This window comes from Bubalus bubalis, chromosome 13 (assembly GCF_019923935.1).
Source record: "Bubalus bubalis isolate 160015118507 breed Murrah chromosome 13, NDDB_SH_1, whole genome shotgun sequence".
Classification (NCBI taxonomy): domain Eukaryota; kingdom Metazoa; phylum Chordata; class Mammalia; order Artiodactyla; family Bovidae; genus Bubalus; species Bubalus bubalis.
The window spans coordinates 68,217,754-68,239,133 of NC_059169.1; the positions used below are offsets into that span (position 1 = coordinate 68,217,754).

At 48.1% G+C, this 21,380-nt stretch overlaps 1 protein-coding gene across 6 annotated transcripts in view; it reads left to right on the forward strand.

The window, feature by feature from the left end:
* ATP7B (ATPase copper transporting beta) overlaps positions 1 to 21,380 on the forward strand; it is a 71,703-nt gene that overhangs the window by 37,641 nt on the left and 12,682 nt on the right. For 5 of the 6 annotated variants that reach the window (XM_044926789.2, XM_044926788.2, XM_044926787.2 and 2 more), the window contains 11 exons: positions 3,575 to 3,832; positions 5,796 to 5,959; positions 7,908 to 8,069; positions 10,581 to 10,657; positions 11,375 to 11,546; positions 12,618 to 12,851; positions 13,561 to 13,652; positions 16,921 to 17,048; positions 17,150 to 17,304; positions 17,524 to 17,658; positions 20,994 to 21,188. In XM_044926789.2, coding sequence (XP_044782724.2) covers positions 3,575 to 3,832; positions 5,796 to 5,959; positions 7,908 to 8,069; positions 10,581 to 10,657; positions 11,375 to 11,546; positions 12,618 to 12,851; positions 13,561 to 13,652; positions 16,921 to 17,048; positions 17,150 to 17,304; positions 17,524 to 17,658; positions 20,994 to 21,188 — 1,772 coding nt within the window. The remainder of the gene's footprint in view (positions 1 to 3,574; positions 3,833 to 5,795; positions 5,960 to 7,907; positions 8,070 to 10,580; positions 10,658 to 11,374; positions 11,547 to 12,617; positions 12,852 to 13,560; positions 13,653 to 16,920; positions 17,049 to 17,149; positions 17,305 to 17,523; positions 17,659 to 20,993; positions 21,189 to 21,380) is intronic. The other variant, XM_044926786.2, reaches the window with a different exon arrangement.

Below are 21,380 nucleotides of genomic sequence, written 5' to 3' on the forward strand. Positions count from 1 at the left end.
TGGGAACACCTGGCCCTCCTCTCTCTAAAGGAACCATTCTCGTTTGCTCAGAGATTTTTCTGCTGAACAAAACAGAATAATAAAGACAACAGGACCTTGGTTCTAGCCCCTGGAGCCCACTCTTTTGAAAGCGGGAAAGAAGGAAAGGGCGGGACGATGGTTCCTTTCCCCCACCACCAGCCACGGCTGTGAGAAGAGGGGGACAAGACAGCCTTCACAAAGTGAGGTGCCCACAGGCTTGACCCCACGTCAGTCAGTAGAACGTTTCCTGGGTGGTGGCCGTCCCCAAGCCCCCTCGCATTGACCCACCAGCCACTCACTTGCTGCTTTTCCCTCCACTTCCCTTGCATGGAGCCCTGCACGATGTCCTGGCACCTATTGTGTTTCTGCCCCTCGCCAGGCCTGTGTGAGCTGCGGGCCGCTGGGCAGTGAGGTGTAGCCCCTCTGGAGAGCTCATGTGGTAGCGAGAAGGGGAAACCATGCCAGGCCGCAGGGGTAGGCTGGTGAGGTAGGGGGCTCGGTGGTGGTAGGAAGGCTCCTCTGGGGGGAGAGGGTGGGAGTGAGCCATGGGAGATGGCAGAAACCCTTCCACCACCTCCCCCCCAACCCCTCATGGCTCATTCCCACTCACCTCCCCCCAGAGGAGCCCTTCCTAGACAGGGGGCTCAGGGGGGCTCAGATCCCTGTACACACACCCCTGATGGGAGCGTGTGAGTCATGAGGAGGAACTGTGCCTCACGCTGTGCTTTGTCTTTGTACCAAGTTTCAGGAAGGAGTTTTGTTTTTAAACAAAAATCAGTAAGGAAAACAGCAGGACAGTAAATCCTGTACTCAGAAGGTAAGACATGCAGTGTAGAGTGGCCATCTGCTCTGTTTGCATGAGGCTTAAAGTCTTTCAACAGTGGAATCAAGTTCATGGCAGTAAAAAGAAATTTTCCTTGAACTACATAATCCAGAATAATTGAACTCAACAAAAAGTAAACCTGGGGAGAAAACAGGGGTTTTGATTGGCCACAATTATGAGAATTATGTTTAGCCCAAGAGGTACTTAGGGTGCCAGATTTAGCAAATAAAAATCCGGGACACCTAGTTTGCATTTGAATTTCAGATAAACAATGAAGAATGTTTTAGAATTAGTATGTCCCATGCAGTATTTGAGACATAACTAAAAAAAAAAACCAAAAACCTTGTTTATCTGAAATCCAGTTTTATCCGGGCGTCCTGTATTTTACCTGTCAGACTTAATTTAGGATAAACTGTAAGTGTGCTGCTGGAGAAGGAAACGGCAACCAACTCCAGTATTCATGCCTGGAAAATCCCATGGACCGAGGAGCCTGGTGGGCTACAATCCATGGGGTCGCAAAGAGTCGGACACAACTGAGTGACTTCTGTGTGTGTGTGTGTGTGTGTGTGTGTGTAAGTGTGCTGATGACTATCTTTTAAAACCACGTAAATGGTTTGTATTTTTTTTTGTATTTGTAATTGTATTTTTATACGAATACATTATTTGTGTTTTTTTCGGTCATTCTGAATTGACCAGGGGTTCCTTGAGGACAGTCGTCCAACCACATGATTTGTTTCTCCTTGCACAGACTCATTTCCTTGTGATAAATATCTGAAAGTGTAGTTGCTGGGTCATAGGATATCAGCCTTATTTCATTCCATCGCAAATATTTATTCTGCCACTACTAAGTACCAAACTGTTACAGGTACCATTTTTGATAATACTGTTACGTAGGTTTCCAGAAAGCCAAATTAATGTATATGCCCTCTCAGGGTTGGCATAAAGGACCCGGTAGCATAGGCTGGCTTGAGTTTCTGTTCATTTATTTAAACTTTAGCAGTCTTCAAAGCTTAGAATTTAGTTGAGTTAGACCTCTGTGTTGGAGAATAGCACGAATGTTAGTGAAACTGTTGACCACAGTATTTGAATACAAGGTGAGTGAATCCAGACAGTGGTGATGGAGAGCAGCAGGAGGGATTGGTGGATTAAGAGTAGGAGGTTGAATGTTAAGAGCCTGAGATCCAGAGGTGGAGTCATTTTGAAGGACAAGGTCCAGGAGAGCAGAACTGTGCTAGGTGAGGTGATAGTCTTTGCATCCAGAAGGTGGAGGGCTCTAAGGCCAGAGCACTGGAGGGTCTTCACTGAAGGTGCTGAAAGTGTCCATCAGCTGCACTCCAAGTGAGTGGAAGTAGTTTTAGCACTTTCCAGAAAATGAGCTTCTATTGTAGCGGCTGTGGACTTTGAAGTAATGAGAGTTCATTGTCAAATGATGGCATTCTCTTCTACGTACACTTCAAGAGTATTTTGTGTCATCATGAAAGTGTGACTTTCCAGAAAATGAGCTTCTATCATAGCAGCTCTGGACTTTGAAATAACGAGAGGTCGTCGTCAAATGATGGCATTCCTTTCTACACTCTTCAAGAGTATTTCGTGCCATCGCAAAAGTGTAACTTTTCAGAACGATGAAATCGTTCTGTATCTTGATCTGGTTGATGCTTAGTTACATCCGTCTATACATGTGTGGTGGGCAAATGTCTGCTCCCTGATCCCTGGAACTTGGTGGAGAAAGGATGGCCTTTTCAGTATTGGAGCCGGATGACTGGAAATCCAAGCAGAAAGAAATTACCCTTGGTCATCACCTCAGACCTACACAGAAGTTAATGTGAGGCATATCAGTGTCCTGAATGTAGACCTTCATGTAAGATAACAGAGCTCAGTGAAGAAGCCAGAGCTGGAAGAAAACATCGTGAATATTTTCATTGTTGAGGTAGACATGTCCATTAACAGAGGAAAGAGTGCATCACCACTGAAGTTGGTTTAGTTGACTGTACATTGGGCTTCATTCACATCAAGGGCTTCTCTTATCAAAAGAGATAGCATTAGATGAGGGTGACAAAGCAAGCCACAGGCTGTCAGGCCATGTTCACAGTGGGCACAGCTGACAAAGGGCTCCTGCCCAGAATGTACAGAGGACTTAGACAAATGAGGGAAGGGGCAGCAACTCAATTAAGGTGTTTGGGGCAGTTTGATTCTCAGAGGGGAGGGAGTGGGCCTCTGTTTACCAGGATGCTATAGTGGTTAAAAGACAGTCCAGATGTGTGAGCTCGATTCCCTGATTTCTGAGGGGTTTGGGACAAAGTCTTTAATTTCTTATAACTCATTTCTTCATCTGTAAAATAGAATCAGTAGCAGTATTTGCCACAAGGCTACGTTGACAGTTAAAGGAGGCCATATGTGTGCCTAACAGGGTGGGGTGCCTGGGGAGTTCCTACCACTGCTGTTATTGTCGTCATCCATTAGAGCATTCGTCTACCCAGAACATTCCATCCTTGCAGTATTGGTGTGTTTTCCTACATGTGGAATCGTGTCTCCGTCTGACTGTGGAGAGAGAGATTCAGTGATGAAATCTCCGGTTCCCCATCCCACCCATATCTTCTCCATGAACTTTGACCTGAATATTGTTAGGCTTGACCCTCCTGTTCCAGAAAAAAATTAAGTCATTCTTCTAGTTTGAATGATTTCTAATTTGAATGATTTCTAATTTGAATGCTTTCTGACCTTGTGTCCTAGAAAACTGTTCCAGCAACCACATTGGCAACCACAGCTCTGGGAGTGCCATGGGGCACGCGGCCGCTGGCGCACCTCTGCCCATGCAGGGAGGGACTCCCCAGCCAGGGGAGCTCCATACTAACCACATCCCCCGCCAGTCGCCCAAGTCCCTGCCGGCCTCCACCACGGTGGCCCCAAAGAAGTGCTTCCTACAGATCTCAGGCATGACCTGTGCGTCCTGTGTGTCCAACATAGAGAGGAACCTGCAGAAAGAACCTGGTAAGAGGTCCACAGTGCAGAGCCTGGAATGCTGCTGCAAGGCGGTCGCGTAGACTGTTGGGCGTCACGGTTAGCAATATGGGGTGGTGTGTGCGCCCTTTGGCATCTCTACTGACCACGTTTATCAGGAGCCCTGATAATCTGGTGGGGCTTCCCTGGTGCCTCAGTGTAAAGAACCCACTTGCCAATGCAGGAGATGTGGGTTCGATCCCTGGGTTGGGAAGATTCCCCTGGAGAAAGGCAATGGCTACCGACTCCAGGATTCTTGCCTGGAGAATCCCACAGACAGAGGAGCCTGGCGGGCCACAGTCCATGGGGTCACAAAGAGTCGGACATGACTTAGCACGCACTGATAATCTGGTGGCGTGTTCATTGTATGTTAGAGGATAGATGTTTCTCTGGAAACATCTGGAACAGTTGGCATTCTGCCCTTTAAAGAGTATTTAGTTTGAAATAAAATGGATCCCTGAGTGAGTTAGCCATGGGGAACCCGGTTTAGAGGTCAAGGTACAGTCATGAGTGGCCTCCCCACCTAGCTTGTCTTGGTAGCAGTCTGTGGTTTTCCCTTCCAAAGCCTCTTACTGTCAAATACATCATCAATAGCCTGTATTTTGTGGAGAAGTTCCAGTTTCAAATATTCTGCCCTGTTGTCCCTGTAAATCATAAACAGTTGTAAAAATGCCAAAGTTTTGTCCTCTAAACAACATCAGCCATCTGGTTTCTTAAGCCTGAAAGTGGAACAAAAATCCTGTCCCAATTTTGTGTTTGGAGAATGTCTGAACCATGACTCTGCTGGCCTCCGGGGTCACTTTCTGTCTTCCTGCGGCTCGTTGTGACCTCCGCTCACCAAGCCTACGGCTCCCTGAGGCTCTAGAGGATGGTTCTCAAACTGAGGTGTTCCTGGAGCTCCCCTGTCACCGTTGGGTGGGTCACTTGGAAGTTACCCTGTGGTTCACAGGTCCATGTTTCTCTTCCTCACCTGAATCCCTCATTTTATCCCTTATGACATTGTTTTTTAAAGCACATCATTCCTTTCATTTACGTGAATGAGCTTTCTTTTCTCCCCTTAAACAATTTTTTTTTCAAATGAAATTACACAGTATTTTATTTTTTATTTATTTTTTTCACTCAGTGGAAGGCAGGACCTCCCTCCCTTAAACTATTAATGAGCAATAGCAGTAGCAAGATAGTCCGTGGGATTTCTTTTATATTCCTGAAAGCAATTGAAAATGGAAAAAGAGTAAGGAAACCACTTTTGAAAATTATTTTTTTCTCCTGTGTGTGAAAGTGGAGGGAAAAGTACCTCCTTGGTGTAACAGTAGTTGCCAGCTGCAGACGCCGTCCCCTGCTTTGAGGTATACGTCCTCACCAGTGTCTCCTAGGGCCCGACTCAAAGCTGCCCCTGCCGGGGCAGCAGCATGGCTCAGCCTGGGAGTGGGGTGACCCCCAGAGCGAACCCCAGACCCACTGAGCCAGAGTCTGTGCTTTCACCAGGTCCTTGGGTGATTTGTATGTCCACTAACGTGTGAGGAGCCTGGCTCTAGAATGGTGGCTCTCACGCTTGGCTGTCCATTGGAACCCCCAGGAGAGCTTTAAGCTGCCTGTGATGCAGGAGACATAATGAGACTCAGCTTTGATCCCTGGGTGGGAAAGATCCCCTGGAGGAGGGTCTGGCAACCCACTCCAGTATTCTTGCCTGGAGAATCCCATGGACAGAGGAGCCTGGCGGGCTACAGGCCATGGGGTCGCAAAGAGTCAGACAGGACTGAGTGCCTAATACAAAGGGCCAGGTATGGTGACTGTTAGCGCTCCTCCCCAGGTGATCCTCACACCCAGCCAAGTGTGAGCATCACTGTTCTAGAAACTTCTGGGGGCAGAGGTCTTCCTCTGCTAGCTTGTGTTGGGCTCATCATCTCCTAGAGGCCTGGCCCGGAGGGTTCCAGCTGTGCCCCGCTGGTTGCAGGGATCCTGTCCGTGCTGGTTTCCCTGATGGCGGGAAAGGCAGAGGTGAAGTACAACCTGGAAGCCATCCAGCCCCTGGAGATAGCGAAGCTCATCCAGGACCTGGGCTTTGAGGCAGCAGTGATGGAAGACTACACGGGCTCGGATGGTGACCTCGAGCTGATGGTAAGCACGGCGGCTGGGTTGGAGCAGGGGGCTGGGCTGTGCAGGCCTGAGACAGCCTCCGCAGCCGGGGCTGTGAGCAGGATGCTCACCCATCTTGCTTATATCCTGTCGTCGCTGGGTTCTCCTTTGAAGCCAGTAACTAGGATCTGTTTGTTTTGTGAAGGAATGCCCTCTGTGTCAGAGAATCATAGGGATGCATCCAGGGTTTTAGGAGGAGGAGGCAGTGGTGGGAGAGGAAGAGGAATTAGAGCCAGCGACTATCCTGAGCTTGGTGGTTCAAGGGAGTCAAATCTGAACACGTCCCGTGAGGCCGGGAGGGAAGCTGAAAGGCCAGAGGGGTGTCCAGGCCATGGGATGTGAGTCGGCGAGGAAGCCAGCAGCCATTCCAGGGGAAGAGGGCTTGGTCGGAGGCACAGAACATATCTGGAAGGTGTCTGGTGACTAGAGTGTGGCCAGGCACTTGGTCCGGGGTGAACGCCGTCCGTGGTGGTTGCTGCTCCCAGCACTGCTGGAGGGGGCGGGATGAGGTGGGGGCATGCTTTCCCATCTGCCCTCTGTTGCCAGCTGTACTTGTCAACAAATCATGGAAAACAACAGATGGGTCTCCTATTTCACATGTAGTGTGCTCACAAGCACTTCTGTGGAAAGCTTCTTTTGTACAAATAAAGGGAGACTTAGAAGGAATCCGCAAGCATTGAGTAACACTGTTTACCAAAGTGACTGCATCTTTCTTCTTTGCTGTGTTTAGTCCCTGCTGTTAGTGGTGAGTAAATGTTTGAAGAGTAAGTGCTGAGGACATGAGTGGCACTTTGAGGTCCTGATAAGTAGTGTTCATTGTAGAGCAAGCCCTCCGCTCTGGCCGGGCCTCGGTGTGTGCAGAGGGGCCCAGGGTAGCACTCGCTGGGTTACAGCCGGAATCAGGGCTGGCAACAGGAGCAGGGCCCCTCTGAAAACCTCCAGGTCCAGAGGTGCTCGTCTCTGCACAGACTACGGCATGGGAAATCTAGAACAAGACTGTCATTTGGGGGGACTTCCCTGGTGGTCCAATGGTTAAGACTGCAAGCGTCCAATGCAGCCGGTGTGGGTTCCATCCCTGAGCGGAGAACTAAGATCCCACATGCTGTGTGGTGTGGCCAAAAAAAAAAAAAAAGACAGTGGGGAAGATGAAAACATTTTTTTGAACAATGTTTTGTTTTTTTAAATTGCAGTGTTATTTTTTAAGACACTAAGCGGTATCGATACTTGTATCGTCATCACATGCTCAGGTATTTTATGTCTGTATTTAATTTGTTTTCTGGGAAGTGCTGACCACTGATACTCAGAAGAAGTGAAGAAGTGAAATCATTTAGTCCTGTCCGACTCTTTGCGACCCCATGGACTGTAGCCTCCCAGGCTCCTCCATCCATGGGATTTTCCAGGCAAGAGTACTGAAGTGGGTTGCCGTTTCCTTCTCCAGGGGATCTTCTCGACCCAGGGATTGAACCCGGGTCTCCTGCATTGTAGGCAGACACTTTTACCATCTGAGCCACCAGGGAAGTGATACTCAGAAGAGTTAGTCATCTCGCTCACTTGATGCAGATGACAGATGGCTGACTCACTTGGAATTCCTTTCTCACACTGGTACACACAGCCTGGGGTGGCAGAAATGGATAACCAGGACAGGGCTGTGAAAGTCCATCGTTAACAGAGCTGGGAGCCAGGCCTCAGTCCTTGCCATCTACTTAGTGATTGGTCTCCTGTACCTGAGGTGGGGAGGAGCCACTGGTTATATTCCCTGAAGCCTCTGGGGAATGTCTGGGGTTAAAATCTTGCACTGGGGGTTCGGGGGCTTGCACGTTGGGAAGGAGGACAGAGTTCTTGTGGCTGCCTGTTAACCAGCTCCCTGTATGCCACTGATGGAGTCCTCTGGACCCTAGGTCAATGGGATCTTTGTCATCCTTTGCTGCAGATCACGGGGATGACCTGTGCCTCCTGTGTTCACAACATAGAATCCAAACTCAGGAGGACAGAAGGCATCACCTACGCCTCTGTGGCTCTCGCCACCAGCAAAGCCCACGTGAAGTTTGATCCTGAAATTATTGGTCCGCGGGATATTGTTAAACTCATCGAGGTGAGTCATTCATCCAAAAAATTTTGCACCCATGTTTTTAAAAACAGTGATTTATAATCATCATAGAAAAATGAGCAAAATGTAGCTAATTAAAAAAGAGAGAGAAAATCAGCTAGTATAATATATTGATAAAATCCTTCAGATTTTCCCATGGATATAAGGTGACTTATTTTAAAATAAACTATAAGGGTTTAGTAAGTCTCAGATAATCTGAGATTGAAAATCAGTGAAGGGGGCTTCCCAGGTGGCTTATTGGCCAAGAATCCACCTGCTAATGCAGGGTTGCAAGAGGTGTGTGTTTGATCCCTGGGTGGGGAAGATCCCCTGGAGAAAGAAAAGGCAACCCACTCCAGTATTCTTGCCTGGGAAACCCCCTGGACAGAGGAGCCTGACAGGCAACAGTCCATGGGATCTCAGGAGTCGGACACGACTTAACAACTAAACAACAGGAAAAAGAAAAAGACATTATTGTTTTAATTTCAAGTAGTCCCCGAGAAATAGCAGCATCACCAGGATTCCTGGTACATAGTGTTAAGTCGACTAATTGTGAGAATCCCCTGGTAGTCCAGGGGTAGGACGCTGTGCTTTCACTGAGGAAGGCCCGGCTGGGTTCGATCCCTGGCTAGGAACTAAGATCCCACAAGCCATGCAACACAGCCAAAAAAAAAAGGGGGGGGGGGACTAATAGTAATTTTTAATATTATTTACATCTGTGCCAAGTATCTGCAGACGAAAGGACTGTTGGTGTTGGGAAGAGTTTCCCTGCATTTGGGCCTTCTTTGCAGCAGGAGAGTTCAGTCATTTCTCCTTTGGAAAATCGGTCAACGCAGTTTCATATACCTCCACTCCATTCCTTCCTCACGTTGCCATAGACATTCCATATCCTCTCCCAGGTCTGTGCTGTATCAGAGTGTCAGTGGTGATCTGGCTGGGCCGAGACAGTCAAAACTGAACCAGATGAACTTGTAACGACTAATGGTGAAGTTTAGCAGGGACTGTGGCTTATGAAATGAAACATTTCAGAGCAGGCTTTGAGTTGTGTTAAATTTTCCTTTGTGTGTGTGTGTGTGTGTGTGTGTGTGTGTGTATAAGAGAGGTATTGTCTGTTGTCTGGCCTAGCAGAGCTCTTTGATATGCAAATACTGTTACTGCTGTTGATATAGTGCCTTAATCTTAGAGGTAGATAACTCAGCTTCTTTATCAGATGAAGAAGAGCGACCCCCCAGAGAGGTTCAGGGACTTAGATCCCCCGCACCCAGCTAAAGGTTGCAAGACCTGGTACTCAAACCCAGGTCTCCCAGCTCCAAGCTCAGTGGGCATCCAGTTTCTGCCATGCCGCAGGTCTTATGGAACAGTGATGATAAGGCACTGGTGAGGAAGAGAAGTTGACGGATGCAGTAATGATGGGCAGTGTCCAGGTGGAGCTAGGAGCATATCTCCGGTACCCTTCCTGTTTCTTTTTATTTATTTTAAAACATGATTTATTTGGCAGCGCTGAGTGTTAGTGGTGGCATGTGGGATCCTTTTTTAGCTGCAGCATGTGTAATCTTAGTTGTAGCATGTGGGATCTAGTTCCCTGAGCAGGGATTGAACCCAGGCCCTCTGCTTTGGGAGCTTGGAGTTTTAGCCACTGACCCACCAGGGAAGGTCTCCCCCACTTCCTGTTTAGAACACCCTGCTGGCCTCTACCCAGCTCACTGTAGCTCCCTCCTTGTTCTTACTCAGGGAATATTGCCAATGTCTGGCCCCCATTCCTACATCTCTGGGGCATCATTTCCTGATGTAACTAGGCCGGCATTAGTTGTGAAGGATTTGTCTTTAGATGGCCTTACATGCTGTTTCTCCTACTGTAACAAATTTTTGCATACAATCTCAACATCAGAGTCCCCGGGGCCCCTCTTTCTATTGCGCTGACTGACAGGACATTTCCTGATAGCTTTTTCTGTGTAATTTCATAAAGGGAATCAGAAATCTAGTGATCAGATCAAATAAGGCAGAGAAGGGTGGAGGAGAGAAGTGAGGCAGCCAAAGAACTGGGAGAGAGAATCCCTGAAAAAACCACAGATGCTGTTGGAGTCGGTCTGCTCAGTGGGAGAGCCTGTGCTGAGGGGTGGGGCACCTGTGACTGGATCCAGCACTTCCGATGATGCTGTGGCTTTGGTCGGGGGTTTGACCTCTGACCTTCAGTTTCATCCTGCAGAGAGCAGTGGCCACTGACCAACTAACTCCCCAACGGATACTGGGGAGTCTTTCACTCACGAATCCCAAGCTTGTAACTCGGCATCCATCAGCTCTGGGCAGGCTCAGTCACCTCCCAGCGTCCGCTGCCTTTGCCGACAGAAGGAGCAGGCATCCCTGTGGGCAGCATCTGTAGGGTGATGTGGGGACAGAAGTCATGAGTCCTCAGAGGCAGTTGTAGGTTAACCTCATTTCCAAAGATGTAAAGTGCTTTCTCCTGATGCCTGTTTTAACCAAGTGCCTTCTTTCTTGTTTCCTCCTTTTGATAACAAGGAAATTGGCTTTCATGCCTCCCTGGCCCAGAGGATCCCCAACGCTCATCACTTGGACCACAAGGTGGAAATAAAGCAGTAGGTAGAACAGAACTGTAGCTCTGCCTATGGGGCCAGTTCTCCCCGTACCTCCCCTGCCTGATTCTGTGCTAATCGGGGTCCCTGTGGCCCCCCCAAACTGCCCCTCCATCCCGCCGCCACCTCCTACAGCACCTTCTGCTGAATTAATCGCCTTTACCTCGTAATGTTAACCCTTTACAACAATACTGTCCTGCAGTACCTTCTGCTATGACAGAAACGCTGTATGTCTGCATTGCCCAGTATGAAATGCAGCCACTGTGAGTCAGCAAATACATTTTTAATTCCACTTCACTTTAATTTTAATTTAAATAGCTACCTATGGCTGATGGCTAACAGATTGGATAGCACTTAACGTGTGAGTTTTGAAGAAAGAACAGTAGCGGCCATAGTCTGAGGATGGTCAGCCTCTTTGGGGCTGAACGCTCAGCTTTTTCTGGGCCTTGGTTGCCTCGCCTGTAGATTGGAGGTACCACTTCTGGCACGAGCAGACCAGGGCTACGTCTAAACATCCCTGGAGCATCCTTGCAGGGAGGTTTAGACCTTTGATGTCCCCTCAGATGGCCAGTGTAGGGAGCAAGCACTGCTCTCACGGTAGCCCTTGGTGGTCTGTCCCAGACATGGGGCAGAGGCAAGTCTCAAACCGCGTCCTCGGGAGGGGACCAGCCTGGAAGCCAGGGGGCAGGCGGAGCCTGACATGTCCGTGTTGCTTTCCAGGTGGAAGAACTCTTTCCTGTGCAGCCTGGTGTTTGGCATCCCCGTCATGGGTTTAATGATCTATATGCTGATACCCAGCCAGGAGCCCCAGTCGACGGTCCTGGACCACAATGTCATCCCAGGACTGTCCATCCTGAATCTCATCTTCTTTATCTTGTGCACCTTTGTCCAGGTGCGTATCGGGGGCTGGCGGGAGGCACGCCCGCCCGGCATGCCTGCGTGTGGCCGGCAGGCGCTGTCCGCTTAGCATGCTGTCGGCTGCGCCAAGTGCCTCTTCATCGCCTGTTTCCCCGCCACCCAGCCCGTTGCTGACTTTTTCTATCTTATGGCTGACACTAAGGGCCTAACATGGGGAACGAGAAAGGACCTGGCTTCGTGAGCAGTTCATAGGTGACCAAACTCCCCCGGAACAGCAGCCCTTTCGAGGCAAGGCTTGGTGATCTGGGGTAGTGCGTTTGCTTTTTTCCCGCTGAATTCGCCATCAGAAGCAGCAGCTGGACCGCCCTGGAGCTCTTGCTGCTCTTCTATATCTTGTCTTGAATGACCAAGATGCAGTCCTGGGGAATCATAGTTTAAAAGGCACAGCCCTTGTGTTTTGTCTACCTTAGGGACCACATTCAGGAACTAGCTGTGTTTCTGGTGGGAGACGTGCCTTCCATTTGGAATATAAAATAAAACTCCTGACTTAATATTAGGCTTAATACTAGAATATTAGAATTAATTCATATTAATTAGGACTGTCTGGAGGCAAGTATTTGTAGGCTGGATTTGTTTTTTTCCCAAGATCCTCGTCTGTATAGGAAAAATACATATTTACATACATATATGTCTGTGTGTGTATGTGTTCACTACTACAGACATAGGCCTTTTTTTCCAGCTGAAATAGACTTATACTAGACCCACTGATCTATAACTGGCTTTGTCACTCAACCATGCACTGTGTACGTCTCTCCCATCAGCAGTCTCTTCAGGGACCGCATAGCACTGTGCCCAGTATGAACGCACTGTGATCTCTTTCACCATCTTCACCATCCATGGACATTTACGTGGTTGAGTCCTCTGGGTCTTAAAGGTCTCCCATGAGCATCCACTCCTGTGGCCAGAAGTCCTCTGAGTGAGGAAGTACATTTCACACGTGTCAGTTACAGAGGGCAAAGGGATGTCCGAGTCGTGGGTGAGCCCAGAGTATTTGCAGTCCCGAGGGGCCCGGTCATGACTGTCGCTCTCCCCCACCGCCTTCCAGTTCCTCGGCGGCTGGTACTTCTATGTCCAGGCCTACAAATCTCTGAGACACAGGATGGCCAACATGGACGTGCTCATCGTGCTGGCCACGAGCGTCGCCTACATCTACTCCCTCGTCATCCTGGTGGTGGCCGTGGCCGAGAAGGCTGAGAGGAGCCCCGTGACCTTCTTTGACACGCCCCCCATGCTCTTCGTCTTCATTGCCCTGGGGCGGTGGCTGGAACACGTGGTGAAGGTAACTGCAGCCTCGGGTTAAAGGCAGAGCTCTTTCCTCAGCAGCACAAACCTCAGTTCCTCTGAACACCGTGGTTAGAATTACTCATGATACGCCATCAAGGGCACGACTCGAAGAAACGTGAAACCTACATATAATTAGGTGCCCCAGCCGCTAATCTCCAAACCAGTCGCTACTTCTAAAATCCCAGCTAATCTGGTTAATGATTAAAAGCCTTTGTTCAGGCGCCGCGTGCAGTGGAAAGAACCCTGGCTTTCGGGTCAGAGGTCGCATCATCTCTTGGTAAAGAACCGAGCGTGTGGCTTCCTGGATTAGATATCCACATCCCCACCTCAGGGTCATGCCGTTCTTACCACCATTGTTCCAGATGTCGGCGTGTCCTATAAGAGAATGGAACTCGGGCCCTAAAAAAATCAGAGTGAACCTAAAAGAAAGCGGTCGGTGGGCAGATGGGTATTGTTGCTTCCACCTGAAATGTGATTCGCGGGACCTGGTGGCCCCGTCCACTCAGGCTGGTGGCAGCACAGCTCTCTGTCACCGGGCAGCGGGTGACGCCCACCCCGAAAGCCTGCAGACGTGCGGAGGGGCTGTGTCAAGGGAGCGCCTTTCCTTGCAGGGTCTTCTCTAACACCAGCCTTGTGAGTGATGGCCTGGGTTTGCACAGGTTGGCTTACTCTCGCTCACACTTCACATTCTGGTTGTTTCTTAGAGCAAAACCTCAGAAGCGCTTGCCAAACTCATGTCTCTGCAAGCCACGGAAGCCACCGTCGTGACCCTTGGTGAAGACAACGTGATCATCAGGTAATCATCACTGTCAGAAGTCCCTGATCAATTTATATCAGTGTGTGTGCTGCACAGCACACACCCATGGTGTACAGGACGTGACACATGACCTTGCGAGGGGCGGCGGCAGCCACAACAGAAAGATCCCTCCTGTAAGTCCACTTCAGCAGGCAAAGCGTTTACATACTAAAATGAGCGAGGGTTCAAGGGGGTGTATGTGTGCTAGACGCCAAGTGAGAGGTACAGGCAGTATGTCTGGAACTTAGAAGGAGAAGGCTAGTGGTGGTCAAACAGAGCTACCCAGAACGTGGTGCATGAGCTGGATCTGCCTCGCAAGATTTGGAGGATTTAGACAGGCTGAGAGATATGAGTTCAACTTGATACTGAGGTAGGAGTTCAACTAGCCCAAGAATAAAAATGGGAGAAGTGTCTTTCTTCTTTAGAAGGTTAACTGCTAAGTCACTTCAGTCGTGTCCGACTCTTTGTGACCCTATGGGCTGTAGCCCACCAAGCCCCTCTGTCCATGGGGTTCTCCAGACAAGAATACTGGAGTGGGTTGCCATACCCTCCTCCAGGTGATCTTTCCAACCCAGGGATCAAACCAGGGATCAAACCTGTGTCTCTTACATCTCCTGCATTAGTAGATAGGTTCTTTATCAGTAGCACCACCTGGGAAGCCCTGTGTATAACATTGGCAGATATTAAAAACAGTAATGATTATTGTCATTATTGCTGGGACTTAAATAGCATTTACTCTTTGCCAGATGCTATATTAACATGTTTGTGTTTAACCAAAAGAGAAAAAAACGGCCTTATGAGGAAGGAACTCCTAGTACTCTTATTGTACAGATGTGGACACTAAGGTTCAGGGAGGCTAAGCAACTGGCCCAGGGTCACACAGGTGTTAAGCAGAGGAATTAGGACAGAACCTACACTGTTAGTTCCAGAGCCCATGTTCTTTACAGTTACATATACTGACTCTTGGGCTCCCCTGGTGGCACAGTGGTAAAGAATCTGCTTGCCAATGCAGGAGATGCAGGTTCGATCCCTGGGCCTGCAAGATCCCCTGGAGGAGGAAATGTCAAGCAGCTCCAGTATTCTTGCAGAATTCCTTGGATGGAGGAGCCTGGCGGGCTACAGTCCATGGGGTTACCAGGATCCCCTGGAGGAGGAAATGTCAAGCAGCTCCAGTATTCTTGCAGAATTCCTTGGATGGAGGAGCCTGGCGGGCTACAGTCCATGGGGTTACCAAGAGTCAGACATGACTGAGCAGCTAAGCACACACACACACAAACTGACTCTTAAATCATATTTCATAACTTGGGCATTTTTACAGAATAAGGCTTCTATATATCTGCGGTCAGCCTCCTTTTAATGGTTATTTCTCGGCCTTCTTGGCATCCCAGAAACTGCTCTGGTCCCACCACCATCCCCTTTAGCCTGTGGCCTCACTTCTGGCTTCAGGGAGGCGCAGCACTTCTTCTGCAGGCTGCCTCCAGCTCCTGTCTGGTTTCCTCGTCTTGCAGTCTCTCAGCCCCCTCCAGCCTTCCTTGTTCCTCCACCGGTTTCTGAAATCGCTTTTGCCAGAGACATCAAATCATGTCCATGAACCAAATCCCACCGTTGCTCTCATTTAATGCTCATGTCAGCCTCTCATCAGCATTTCCCCTTCTTTTCTGTCCCTTTAAAACTTTGTCTTTTTCTTTTTTTATTAAGCTGTCGCTTACCTTCACTGAAGAACACCAATCCCAAGTGTAGGGCGTGATGAATTTTATACATAGTTGCATCAACATCCACAACATCCGTATATTCAATGCCATGGGGTGGGTGCCCCCTCCTGTGGGCACTTCCGCCTGCTCAGCCTCTTAAAATGGGGTGTCCCAGGGCTGAGGTCTCTCTTCCAGCCATGCTGCTGGGGAAGCTCTTACCATTTCCAGGTTTGACCTCTAATCTCAGCTCAAATCCAGTTTTTTACCCCTATTCTCTGACTCAGTGGACATGAGTTTGAGTAAGCTCCCAGAGTTGGTGATGGACAGGGAGGCCTGGCATGCTGCAGTCCATGGGGTCGCAAAGAGTCAGACACGAATGAGCGACTGGACTGAACTGAACTCTTCGGACTGGCCACATCTGTGTGGAAGTCAGGCAAGCATCTCTGGCTTACCATGTGAGACCAGAGACCTCATCTCCTCTCCTTTCCTGTTCCTCTCCTTCTGTAGCTGCTTTCTTATAGGCATCTCCATCTCATTAAAGGCCTTCTCATCCACCCAGCTGCTCAACCTGAAACTAAGAGCTCATGCTTGCTTTTCTTGGGCGTCCAGCGCATCTGCACGTCTTTCTAATATCTTGTGCCCCCAAAGCTCCTGGGTCTCTCTTCCCTCCACATTCAGCCCAGGCCATCTTTCACTTGAGAGGCTGCCATAGCCTGACTCCTCTCTCAGCTTCTGTTGTTGCCCCTACAGCCCATTCTCATGCAGCAGCCAGAGACGTGACTTGAAAATGTGAACTGGTGTCACTTTCCCACTAAAAACCTTATGTCCAAAGCCCACACTTTGCTCTGCAAGACCTAACATGGTCCGGGTTCAGTCTGCTTCACTTAAACCCCTCCAGTCCTGCCTGCAGCCTTCCTGTTTCTCAAAGGCCCCTTCCATCCTTTCCTAGGGCTTTGCGTTAGCTGTTCTTTTTCTCCTAAATTTTCTTTTCTTTACCAGGCCTTAGTTGCTGCACACAGGATCTAAAGTTGCAGCATGTGAACTCTTAGTTGCAGTATGTGGGATCTAGTTCCCTGACCAGGGATCGAACCCAGCCCCCCTGCGTTGGGAGGGTAGAGTCTTAGCCACTGGACCACCAGGGAAGTCCCTCCCCCTTGACTTTTCTTTCCTTGTAAGTTGGGTCCTCTTGTCATCCAGCTGAAAGGTCATCTTCAAATGAGGCCTGTCCCCTTCCCTCCTCCTCCTCCACCACAGAAAACAGCCCTGCAGTCAGCTCGCTGTCAGCTTAGCACTTGTTTAAGTCTTGGAACTATCTTGCTGGTTTGTTTGCTCCACAGAAGTGACCTCATGAGGGTTGGGACTTGGCTGTCCTTCTCACAGCTGTCTCCCCAGCTCTAGGACAGTGCCTGGCACTCAGCAGCTGCACAGTATTGACTCAGTCTGGACACAGTAGATAAAGTGATGACCACTGCTCGGAGTAAAGCTGGCGGAGTGTCAAGAACCCGACCTGGGTGACATGCCAGGGGGGCAGGCTTCCCGCGCGGCCCCGAGTGTAACCTGAGCGGGTTCTGTTGCAGGGAGGAGCAGGTGCCCATGGAGCTGGTGCAACGAGGTGACATCATCAAGGTGGTCCCCGGGGGCAAGTTTCCCGTGGACGGGAAAGTCCTAGAAGGCAACACCATGGCCGACGAGTCCCTCATCACAGGTGCGGACTTGGTCCCTTTGGGTGGGTGTCAGTGCCCTGCCTGGGCCCTGGAGACACTGATCGGACTCCTCACGTAACGTTGGTCTCCTCCCCACCTCTAGGAGAGGCCATGCCCGTCACCAAGAAGCCCGGAAGCACGGTAATCGCTGGGTCCATGAACGCCCATGGCTCTGTGCTCATCACTGCCACCCACGTGGGCAATGATACCACCTTGGCCCAGATTGTGAAGCTAGTGGAAGAGGCCCAGATGTCCAAGGTACTGAAGGAATTTTAAAAGCAGTATAACTTCAGCTCCCTGCTTTTAGAAATTATTCCAAGAATCCCACAGAATCAGGCAGATTTTATTGAGTTAGAGAGATTGACTAATAACTATAGTAAATGAGGGAGCTAGGAATCCCAGCCCTTGTCCACCCATGGCCGGTATATTTCTTCAGAGATTGTAACTTCCCACGATCTTGGTGTTTTATTTCCCTAGGCACCCATTCAGCAACTGGCTGACCGGTTTAGTGGATATTTTGTCCCATTTATCATCATCATTTCAACTGTGACGTTGGTGGTATGGATTGGTATCGGTTTTATCGATTTTGGTGTTGTTCAGAAATACTTTCCTGTAAGTTGAATGCTGTGGGCAGTGTGGTTGTTGTGTTTTAAATAATCAATTGCCATTAATACTGTTTTTTCATGTCTTAGATTCATTGGGCTTTAATTCTCCATTACAACTTATTTGTTTGCTTCACTTATTGGCAGCACAACCTCAGCCAGGGTGGGACAATCAATCAATCACTCAACCCCTGCAGGTTTTTTTTAATTCACTAAAGGCATCTTTTACCTTCTGATAATTTCAAACACCGTTGGCTCTCAGTTGTAATGCTTAAAGCATTTGCATTTTTGCACTGTTGGCCATTTTTGAAGTTATGAAGCACTCATCGTACAAGATAGGTCACATCAGTCACGATTTCAATTATTGTTGTTCAGTCACTCAATCGTGTCTGACTCTTTGCAACCCCATGGACTACAGCACGCCAGGCTTCCCTGTCCTTTACCATCTCCCGGAGTTTTCGTGCAGTTTCAATAGCATGATAATATTCTTTAACCATTGGAGAAGGCAGTGGCACCCCACTCCAGTACTCTTGCCTGGAAAATCCCATGGATGGAGGAGCCTGGAAGGCTGCAGTCCATGGGGTTGCACAGAGTCGGACACGACTGAAATGACTTAGCAGCAGCATTCTTTAACCATATTTAAGAAAAATGTCTTTTTGGCTGGCTGTGTCCATATAAATCTAACCTTGCAGCTTCCTGAGTAATGCTAATAGCTTTTTGATAATTATTAGGCCTTATATATGAAACAATGGAATATACGTTTTTGAGTTTAAAAAGTGGAAGAAGAATACTGTCTTCGGAAATACAATTTTATCAAATTTCAAAAAATTACAAAAAGTTTCTGCTTCAAGGACTTCCCTGGCGGTTCAGTGGTTAAGACTCAGCGCTTCCACTGCAGGGGGCATGGGTTCCCCCCCTGGTCAGGGAACTGAGGTCTTGTATGCTACATGGCGCTGCCAAAAAAAAAAAAAAAAACTTTTTCTGCTTTGGAAATGACTATTTACATTTGTGATTCCCAACTAGGGGTGATTTTGGTTGACAGTGTCTGAAGTGTCATGACTAAGGTAGGGGGGCTACTGGCATTTAATAAATAGAGGCCAGGAATGCAGCTGAACAGCCAACAGTGCACAGCACAGGCCCCCACAACGAAGCATTATTTGGCCCCAGATGTCAGAAGTACTGAGTTTGAGAAACCTTGATAGACAGAAAAAGCTGATGGCCCACTGGGAGTAGCATTTGATAACTGCCCAGTGAGTGAAACAACACTTTCCCTTATTTTTAAAAATATCTCAGACTTAGCCCAGTCTAATATATATTTTGCCTTAGAGCCATAAAATAAGAAACTGTAAATATAGAATGAATATTAAAAAAAAAGCCATTTTTATCTATAGAGGCATATCATATATTCTTGGGTGCACGTCATTCACTTAGCTGTTATTTCGTCCCTCACATTTCCTTGCTTAAAATGAAAGATGTCCAAGTTAGATACTTTCTGACATCTAAGGAGGTTTCTGTGCTTATAAGAGAAGCCTGTGACTATATTCCTTGCACTTCTTACCAGTGGTTATATGGTACGTGACTGCCAGAAATTCTGGCTTTTGTGGGAGAGCATCTCGTTGGCACATGGCTGTGGGAAACTCAGTCCTGAACAAGTTGGAATGGGTGGCTTCCTGCTGATCCCTGCCTTTCTGTCTTACTTTCGCTTCTTTTGTTTTTATCTGCGATATCAGGGAGGATGCTGGCACCGAAGGTACTATATGTTCCTTTAAGACATTGTTGTTACTCTGCTCTGGGAACATTGTTTGTAGGGACAGGGTTCACGTTCCCCTCCAGAAGTGCACCCCACCTCCCTCAGAATGCGAGGTGGGATTTAGACAAGAATCCCTGGCTTTAAAAAAGCACCTATCTTTACCTCTAAAGCATCACACGATGGGTTAAACACCATGCCCTTCTACCTAAATCAAACTGTTTCTGTGGAAATTGAATGACCCTTACTAATGTATCTTATTTTAGAATCCCGCCTTTCAAAGACTAGATCGAAGCTGAAGAGACGGTGGTCTGTATCCTCCATTTAGAAAACACACATTTCACTGTAATTAAGTGACTCCAACATCTCTCAGGTGTTCACCAGAGCCACTAGCCATTTTGAAAGATAAACTGAGATCACTCAAGATGTTAGATTGCAGATAATCATACCGATGTGTGTCACCAGGTAACTGGGAAGGAGACCTGTATTTTTTTTTTTTTTGGTTTGGGATTTATAAAGGAAACAGTGGTGAAAAATAGAAGAAAATAAAGATGGCTCCAAACCTCTATACTTTGGTGAACATCTTTGCAAGATTGTTGAAGGGCTGTGTAGAGATATGGGCAGATAATTTTGCAGTAATTAACACATGCCATTTTGTGCTTGTTTTTTTAAGTCAGCAATGTTACCGATATCTTTCCATGTGAATAAGTATATGTGTACATCATCATTTTAACATCCACATAATATTCCATTATGCATGCTGTACGTACAATTTAACCAATCCCCTATTGATTGTTCCCAGTTTTTTGCCTTTATGAAAAAACACTATGAGAAATACCCTCGTATCTGTTCCCATGTGTCTATTACCTTAGAGTCAGTTCCCTGGAAATTTATAATGTTTTAAAGCTTTATACTAATAATAAAAGAATAATGATAATATAATAGTTATGATTTCTCAGAAGCTTCTCTTTCTATGTCAGGTGTGGTCTTATGTACATTTATATTTATATGTATTTATATGTGGTGGTGGTTTAGTCGCTAAGTCGTGTCCGACTCTTGTGGCCCCAGGGACTGTGTATTATCTCATTTAATCCTTACAAAAACCTGGGAGATGGGCATTATCATCTCCGTTTTGAGGAAGCTGAGACACACCGTCAGGGCCGTGACATGGACCTACATGGTCCAATTCCAGAGTCTGTGTTCTTCCCCTGATGGGGATTTTTGTGTAATCCTCTCCTCTCATAATGCCTTTCCCTGAAGATCAGGTTGGGAAGGTGGGACGTGGAGCAGTAACGTGAACCATGCAATAGCACGCGTCCTGAGCCCAGCACCATCCAGCCGTCTCAGGGCCCCCGACTGCACTGGGATGTTCTTTCTTATTTTTTTAATGAATTTTTATTGGAAGATAGTTGATTTACAGTGTTGTGCTAGGTTCTACTGTACAGCAAAGTGAATCAGTTACACATACATGTATCCACTCTTTTTTAGATACTGTTCCCATAGAGGTCGTCACAGAGTGAGACGTTCTTTTGTGATCAGAGTTCTGTGTGATGTCTCATCTGACTCCCACCCTGCCTCCATCTTTTCCCTCTCGTCAGGTCCCCAGCAAGGGTATCTCCCAGGCAGAGGTGGTCCTGCGGTTCGCGTTCCAGACGTCCATCACGGTGCTCTGCATCGCCTGCCCCTGCTCGCTGGGCCTGGCCACGCCCACGGCCGTCATGGTGGGCACCGGGGTGGCCGCCCAGAACGGCATCCTCATCAAAGGAGGCAAGCCCCTGGAGATGGCCCACAAGGTCAGTTCCCCCGTGCTCCCTTCGAGGTTTCACGTGGGGTGATTTTGTAGCTATACAACTGCGCAATTTTTTTTTTATTAGTCCTAGTGAAGATAGTACTTGTTTAAATTTTATATTCAAATTTGAGTTTGAAAATGAGAAAAACCTGAAAGAGGGCTCGTTAAGCCCTGCTGACTAAGTAAAACAGAAGCC